Below are 8,651 nucleotides of genomic sequence, written 5' to 3' on the forward strand. Positions count from 1 at the left end.
AGCCATTTCCCTTAGCCCTCTTAAGGCAGCAATTTTCTCCTTTTCTGTGACTAAACTTGAGGAAGTGCCCTTACCTAGTGTTACAAATTCCCTACCACCAAATCGTTTCTAAAATAGTTGCCAAACAGAATATACTATACCCACCTTTACACAAGTCTGAGTCAACAGTGATCTCTGCAGACACTAAACCCTTTCCTTGGGACCTATGTTGATTTTTTTTTTCTTTGTTTTGGTATTTAGAATCAAACCAAGGGTCGCGCAAGGCAAGCACTTCACTGTTGCTATGTCCCTAGTGAGGGACCATACTTTTCTATGTCCCTAATGAGGGACCATATCTATGTCCCTAGTGAGGNACCATTCTGTTCACTTCCCAGACAGTTGTATCCATCTGTCTCTGATGTCTTTGTGTTTTCTTGGTTTTCTTCCAAGGAATATGGCCATCTCCCAACAGAAATCTGTATGGCCACGTGACAGGCATTTCTAATAACACCTGCCACTGCCCCCTCAGGTAAGCANCTGTAAAACAGACCTTATCATCTTGCCCCCTCGTCCTTTCCACTTAGCCTTGCTGTCTCTAAGTACTACATTAGTATTGGTGGTCCCCATAGTCAGTCAAGAACTCCATTTTCCTTTGTTATTAAACTCTATTTGTACCCCCGCCACCCAGCTTCCTCTTAATCAATCAGTTACAATATCAGCCACAACAATCCTTTCTGATTACCCANCGGAATAACCCTCCTCTCTCCCATACTCTTTAAGTACTTGGCTTGCATCATGCATAGGATGTTTGTCAAAACCTTATCCTCAACTACCTAACTTTTAGAGTGCAAGGAATCATATAGTATTTAAAAAAAAAAAAAGAGCAAGTTCAGTATTTTAATCCTGGTAACCAGTCCATGATTAATGCAGAGACACTAAGAATAATTTTAAACTAAGTGCCTACCCTCTCAGCAAATTGCCAGGGTCTCAAACTCCACTTTACATTTACTTTTAAACTGGCCTGTATATCATATCATTCCCCAGCCCAGTGTACCTCCCAGCCTCCAATCTATCCCGTCTTAGTTAAAGTTTCTATTGCTTCAATGAAACACCATGACCAAAAAGTAAGTTGAGAAGAAAGGGTTTATTTGGCTAATACTTCTAGATCATTGTCTATCACTGGACGTCAGCACAGGAACTTAAGGAGGGCTAGAACCTAGAGGTAGAAGCTGATGCAGAAGCCATGGAGGAGTGCTGCTTACTGGCTTGCTTCCCCTAGCTTGCTCATCCTGTTTTCTTATAGAACTCAGGATCATCAGTCTAGGGATGACAGCACCCACAGTGTGCTGGGTCCTCCCTCATTGATCACTAATTGAGAAAATGCCTTACAACTACATCCTATGGAGCCATTTTCTCAACTGAGGCTCTTTCCTCTCTGATGACTCTAGCTTGTGTCATTGACACATGAAAACAGCCAGTACATCCCCTGATCCAGTATACCTCCTATCAATTTCTGGATTACAGGGTCTTATTTATCTTCCTTCCAAATATCATACTTAGAAGACCTAAAAGACAAGATAAATTTTATTCTATCTCAGAATCGCTTTCTTTCTATGATTTGCTTGGTAATAAAATTAATAGCCAACATAGGAACTTCATGGACTATCTTTTATAATCCTCGACAAACATTACACATCTATCACTATGGAATGGAAAAGCTTGTTAACTTGCACTAAGATTACCATATTTCTAAGACATGGGCATATTTTGGCTCAGAAGGCCACACCTCAATACTTTCCAAGCAAGCAAGCTAGAAATCTCAACAATACTGTAAAATTCCCACCACACACATGGCACCTGCTCCTTCCTGAGTTTCTTAGATATTCTTCCCAATAACACTTCTGGTCAGCCCCTTAGTATTTCTTCTCTGAACAACTCCAATAACTACCAAATTGATATCTGGACTTAGATATTTATAAGTTGTTTCTATAATTAAAATATCTTTGCTATCCTACTTTAAATTTTTAAGATTTTTTCAACTGCTAAGTATGTTAAGTCCAAATTCCCTACTACCCTATCTCTCTAATTTCATCCCATTTTCCAAATGTACACACAGTACGAATCTGGTCACACCACAATGTGGCTCTCTTTACCTAGATGTGGTAGGATTCCCCGGGTCACATGACATTTTTCCGGGCTGTCTTGTGTCAGTTCCCAAAACTCTTCTTCCACATTCCAATCGCCCAAGAGATTAGGCATACCTTCCATATTTTTAACTCAAACTCATAAATGGCTATCGTATTTATTTTTCCCTTCCTCCTGGCTCACACTGCTTTGAGGGCAGTCAATCTATATTGAAAACATATTCAGGAATGTGGCATATTATTAAGGGGTGCGCACTTAAAGACCTCTTCTGAAAAGCCAAAGGGTTGATGTCAGGCTTACATATTCCAGCATACAACACATGGAGTGTGGGGAAAGAATTCATACCTATGGAGGACAATCCTAGTGATGGAACAGTTCTAGTGTTGGAAAAGAAGTCATGTTTACTAAAGCCAATCAACAGTCCTGGAAGTATGCTGTGATCAGAAAGAGAAACTGATCTATAAAAACTGATCTACAAAAGCAAAAAGATTAGAGAACTTGGATTTTAGGGAGAAAACAGCAAATTTTACAACAGAATAAATCCATCCCAACCATCACATAGAACCAACACAAATAAAAGATACCTACACACACATGCAAGCATTCTGTCAACTTTAAACTGTTTTTCGGAGTCATTTCTGAAATAAAACTCACAAAGTTTTATAAATACAAATCACTTTCAAAGATGATTCAGAAAGAAAACGGATTAATCAAATCTTTTTTTTCTCCCCTTCCTCATTGAGATGAACTTCTGGTATTCACATCTCTTCTGGATGTACACTGTCTTCATTGGGGATAACCACAAATTGATAGATACCTTTTTTTGTGTGAGTGTACACTCTCTAGCAAGACAAAACTTTTCCAGCTTGAACCCCAAAGGTCTGCGCTCCAACTACTGCCGAGCCAGCTCAGAAGGCTTGAAACGCGTGCGCGTGCGCGCGCGCGCGAGTCCCGCAAATCCGCACCTAGCCCCGGGAGGCGCCTCCAGCCTCCCCGAGCATCCCTGAGCACGCCCGTTCGCGGTGACACTACCTTCTAGCTCGCATTCACCACCCACCGCGGCAAGCACTCAGCAAACCCTGAGCTGCACGGCCTACTTCGCTGGACGTCCCTCCGACCGAAGCACGCCTGCGCTCCGCAGGACCGGCGCTCGCGCTCCTCTCAGGCCCGCCCACAGCAGGAAGTGGGATTGGCGCGGCTGGCAGCCAATCGGCTGCTCGCAAGAGCAGCTTGGCAGCCTTCCGGAAGCGGTGGGGCGCACCAGTAGCTCTCTAGCGTGAGGACCTACTGTGGCTGCCGCGGGAATTGTCCTGTGACCTGCCGGGAGCGGGCGGCCGGTAAGCTCGAAGGCTTCCTGGAGCTGCGGGACGGCCCTGGTGGCCTGCGGCAGAGCGGGCTCCTGCTGCCTCCGGGGCTCGCGCTGTGCACCCTAGGTGTCCGCAGGTGGTCGGCGCGCCGCGGAAGTGCAGCGGAGACTGGGGCGGTGGGTGTGCGCGGGCGGGCGGGCGGGCGGGCGGGCGGGGAGGCCGGGGTAGGAAAGCCTTTGCGGCAGAACCTGCTGAAAGGTTTTCTAGTCTAGCGTAGGAGACAATGTGAGGCTCTTCCCAGCGGGTTTGGGTTTTTAATTTTTTACGTCGTGTGGGATGTTCGAACTATTAACCTTTAAAAGTACATTATAGGTACTTGGTTATTATAGAAGCAAAATTTACGCGAGACTTTCCCTTAGTGTAATTTTCATCACTGCCTATTCCATACATCTTGAGAAGCTAAAAGAACATTACACCCCAGAAACGCTTGCGTAGCCGGGTGAAATTCCTTTCTTCAAACACTGCAATAGAAAGGGTTTTATGTACCTTTGAATGGAAGCTGAAATATATTCTAGCGCGTTTCCTTCTCTCAGACAACAATCAGTTTGATTGTAACAAAGTAAACTCCTAGGCCCCTCCAAAACTGTACGCTCACGATAACTGAGTACTAATACTAGTTTGTTAGTGTTTCTTCCTGAACATAAAAGGAGAAAGCCGGTGGGGGGCGGAGGCAAATAAATAAATAAGTAGAGAGTTTGGCTAAAGAAAGATTGAGAAAGATTCATGACTTTAACCTAGTTGTGGTACAAATTTGAACCCCTAGCCCTATAGATGTTTCATTTTACATCAACAGCTTGTTATTTCTAGGTTCACTATTCAAATGGGGGCACACAGCCAGACATTAGTGGCTTATACACTTGTAATCCGTCTACTCTACAGGAGGATACACGTGAATTTGAGGACAGCCTGACCAACCTATACAGTGAAACCTTGTTTCAAGAGAGAGGGAGATCAAAGCAAAATGCTTTTGACCTCTGACTATGGTTAAAATGTTCTATTACATATTAGCATCTTGCCACTCTGACTGGTTGGGTTAGTTCTGCTCCCACCCCCCATCTTTTTAAAATATTGTTTTATTGGTGATTATTATATTTGGCAAAACTAGCCGCACAGAGAAATAAAAGTAGTATGTGGAAAGTTCATAAAAGAAAACAAAAAGATGACCTGTCAATACAAAATGGGCTAGACTACCATGGGAAGGGGAGTGGGGAGAACAGAGGAGGGAATGCCCTTGAAACGTGGTATAGGCATACATTGAAACATCACAGTGAAGCCTGCTAACTTGAACAATTATATGTTTAGCTCCTGGCTTTCACTCTGCTTACCTTTTACATATATGTAATTTTTTTTCTTTTTTTTAAAGAATTTTGAAATAGGGTATTGCTATGTGGCTGGGCTGACCTCACATTTTGGCAATCCTCTTGAGTGCTGGGATTACGGGACTGAGCCAACACACCTGGATCCAGTTTGAGCTTGCTTGCCTATTATTTCATCTAGTTAAATTGAAAGGCTAGAAAACAAGCTTTGGGAAAAGAAGCCATCCAAATAAGCTTTGTCTACCTAACAGTAGTGACAGCCTGCATTGATAGTTTATTACTTACGCTGACATCTGTAGAAGGCAGATTTTGGAGGTCTGTGTGTTCAGAATGAGAAGGGGAGAAAATTGAAGTAACATTTTGTCATGTCAGAATATGGGTGTTTAGATTTCCAGCTATGGCACTGTTGATTTATTTCTTTCCTGCAGAGCAAACATGAATGTTGGAGTTGCCCACAGTGAGGTAAACCCCAATACTCGTGTAATGAACAGCCGTGGTATGTGGCTGACATATGCTTTGGGAGTTGGCCTGCTTCATATTGTATTACTCAGCATCCCCTTCTGCAGTGTTCCTGTTGCCTGGACCTTAACAAACATAATACATAATCTGGTAAGAACTCCTCCTTCTTCTTTTCAATATGGAGAACTCTAAGATTGTATGTCAAGGAGTTAAAGAAGGAAGCAGTGAGACACTATTTACTGAGTACAGAGCTTCAGTTTGGAAAGATGAGAAAAGTGGAGGTAAGTTACTGGTGGTTCCTAACAGCATGAAGGTATTTAACACGTTGTAAATCAAACCTATAACGTTAGTGGTGTTTGGACAGCATGCTGCTCTTCAGTACTGGGATTTGAACTTGGCCCAGTGAGTACCTGCAGGCTCTGGGCTGAACTAAACCTCCAGCCCAGCACTTAGGGACTTTGTTAAGAACTCTGCATTCTGTGCTATAAAAGTCACCTATTTAAAATGTACAGTTCCATACTTGGCATTGCAGAGATAAATACATGTATATAGTTCAGTGATTTGAGATAATGTGAGTTAGTTTTGAAGAATTTTAATATTGGTTAGGATATTTTTTTCTTGTCACACTTTAACATTAGGCGTATTTCTACATTATAATTTGGGTTATTACATATTGATTCACTAGACTACTTAAATGTTAATTCTTTCTGTTTAATTCAAATCTGATAAGATCTTTGGTTTGAATCTTTGCAAAGTTTTTCTAAATTGTTTAAGAATACTTTCTTTACTCAGTATAAACATTTTAACTTAAGCACTTTTCAGCATTTTATGGTACCTTAACTCTTTCTTGTTGATTTTCATGTTTCTGTATTAGCATTAGCACTACAGATTGTTACAACCTTCATTGACTACTGAGCATGTTACTCACCCTTGGAAACTGATTACTAGGAAGAGAACCTATCCAACACTGAAGGCGGCTTTCCTTAACCTTTAAGTACTTACTAAAGTAGAATAGAAAAGGAAACTGAGTCCAAACTGGTTGTATGTTTGCTTATTAGAGCAGAACAGAAAAAAAAAAAAAGGAAATGGGTTTTTATGTTAATAGTTTACATATGGGATGTTGGTGAGGTTGATGATCAGGATACTGGGTTGGTACAGTATAGGGAGGCATGTTTTTCGTTCATTATTAGTTCAGCACACTAAAAAAACAAAATAAAACTAAACTAAATTTAACCAACCATAGATAGAGCAGCTAGGTTTCCATTGAAAATAACTCCCATTTTAGCCAACAAGAATGTGATATGTGAAGCTTTAAGCATGTGCAAATGGAGCTAATCACTGTAGTGCAGAAACCATACTGCTCTTAAGAACCTACAGTGATTACCTTTATTTGATGCTACAGTTATATATTTTATTTTTGTGTATGTGTCTGTGTGTTCACACATACATTCAGATATCTGTGAAGGCCAGAAGAGGGTGCCAGATCCCCTGGGAGTTACAGGCAGTTGTGAGCTGCCTAACATGGGTTCTGAGAACCCAACATTGGTCCTCTGCAAAAACAACAAGTATTACTAACTGCTGAGGGGTTTTAATATACACACACACACACACACACACACACACACACATAAAAGTAATTTTTCTTGCTTCACTATAGTTAATTCTTGAAAATTATGTTAATACTTCACATGATTATCACCACAGCTATAAAATGAATGATACTCTCTTTGAGTCAATAACTATTAAGTGCTAGTACACCAAACATGTATTTTCTTTTCCTAATTATTTTGGTTTGTGAATAATAATCATTAATACTGTTGTATAAAAGCTACTAAAAGTGAACACATTAAAAGAAAAGATATAGTCAGTAAAAATGTCATTTTGTGTGATTATGTGCATGTTGCACACACATTGCTGGGAAGTGGTTGGAGCGTCGTAGATACTAGTCATACACTGCTATAGAGCTAACTATACTCAAGTGCAGATTTTATCTCTTTCCATTGAAAAGGGTAAACTTTTGAGTATCCCATTTTAAACACTAAGTGAGAGCATGTGGTTCAAAGAAAACAGCAAAAAGATTGTTCTTTTCCTATATTCTAAGAAAAAATGTAGAGTAGTTCTTTTTTCTTATAAAACAATAATTTATCAAAGTATTTTAATACTTGATGTAAAACTATACCCATATTAAATAAAATAAAATCATTTATATCATCTATTAACTAGTGCAGAAGACTATAAGAACATTTTTGTTTCATGAGTTTTAATCTGTTTTCTCAGACTGTCTCTGACTTGATATTTTTGTCCTTGAAATAACTGTTGACAGTTTGTTTCTAGTTTTTAGTGCTTGAGTTAGAACCTGGGGTGTTCTTTCACCTAAGCATGCCAGGTACTTCAACACTGAACCACACCCTAGCTTTATAGCAGCTGTATTGATGAGTGATCTATATAACAAAATCTACCCATTTTAAACATGTAGTGGAATTAAATTTTTAAAATTTTTTCTGAGAATTGTATACTTCAATACTGTATTTACACTATTTCCTCCCCATCCCCTCCAACCCCTCCATTACCCCTCACACACACTCTCTCTCTCTCTCTCTAATTCACAACTCTTGTTATTGTTGCTTATACATATATGTGTGTATAAATACAACCTGCTGGGTCCATTTAGTGTTCCTCATATGTGTATGTGTTGGGATCAGATAACTGATCAGAGGGCTCATACCTGGAAAGGACTAGGACTTCTTCCTCGCCTTAGATCTTTTATGTTCCTGGATGAAAGACACACACAGCCTTTATATTTCTTAATATGCCTTAGGGAGCACAGTAGCTGGGCAGCTGCCTACCCTCCATGCTGTTAGAATCTTCTTNCCANTCAATAACCCCAAGTTATCACATACTACTTGCTCTGTTCCATCTTGGCTGCTCTTTACCCAATTGGGCAGTGCTCTGGGCCACATTCTCCTGGCCCTTAGCTCTCCTCCGCCTCTGCCTCCTCCTCCTTCTTCTCCTTCCTGCATATTCTTCTTCCATGGCAGCCTCTCTGCCCCTTGACTCCTTTCTCTCCAAGCCTGCAAACCTCAACCCCCCCACCTCTGTCTCTTCTGCGCAGCTATTGGGTGTTGGCATCTTTATTCACCAATCAGAATTATTGTGGGGGCAGGGTCCCAGGGGCTACATGCAGGCTCCAGGTCTTGGGGGCTGCATTACAGTAGACAGTAAAAGCCAAAACCTCAACACCACCCATGTTGGCATATCAACTGCTGTTAGATTGTTTAGGCAGTCGTACTGTTGAGAAATCATGAGTGCCGTTTCTCTGCTGTGTATAGAAGACACTATCTTATAGCAGCTACCCTGGATCTCTGACCCTTACAGTCTTTCCACA

The 8,651-nt window shown here is 41.0% G+C and overlaps 2 protein-coding genes across 2 annotated transcripts in view; one reads left to right on the forward strand and one right to left on the reverse strand.

Moving 5' to 3' along the window:
• Pms1 (PMS1 homolog 1, mismatch repair system component) overlaps window positions 1-3,229 on the reverse strand; it is a 110,033-nt gene extending 106,804 nt beyond the window's left edge. The window contains exon 1 of the mRNA XM_021198758.2: window positions 2,942-3,229. The gene's annotated coding sequence lies outside the window, so the exon portion shown is untranslated. The remainder of the gene's footprint in view (window positions 1-2,941) is intronic.
• A 157-nt stretch (window positions 3,230-3,386) lies between these two features.
• The window catches only part of Ormdl1 (ORMDL sphingolipid biosynthesis regulator 1), a 12,571-nt gene continuing 7,306 nt past the window's right edge, over window positions 3,387-8,651 (forward strand). The window contains exons 1-2 of the mRNA XM_021198647.2: window positions 3,387-3,461; window positions 5,236-5,416. Coding sequence (XP_021054306.1) covers window positions 5,243-5,416 — 174 coding nt within the window. The 5' untranslated portion in view covers window positions 3,387-3,461; window positions 5,236-5,242. The remainder of the gene's footprint in view (window positions 3,462-5,235; window positions 5,417-8,651) is intronic.

This window comes from Mus pahari, chromosome 5 (genome assembly GCF_900095145.1).
Source record: "Mus pahari chromosome 5, PAHARI_EIJ_v1.1, whole genome shotgun sequence".
Lineage (NCBI taxonomy): Eukaryota > Metazoa > Chordata > Mammalia > Rodentia > Muridae > Mus > Mus pahari.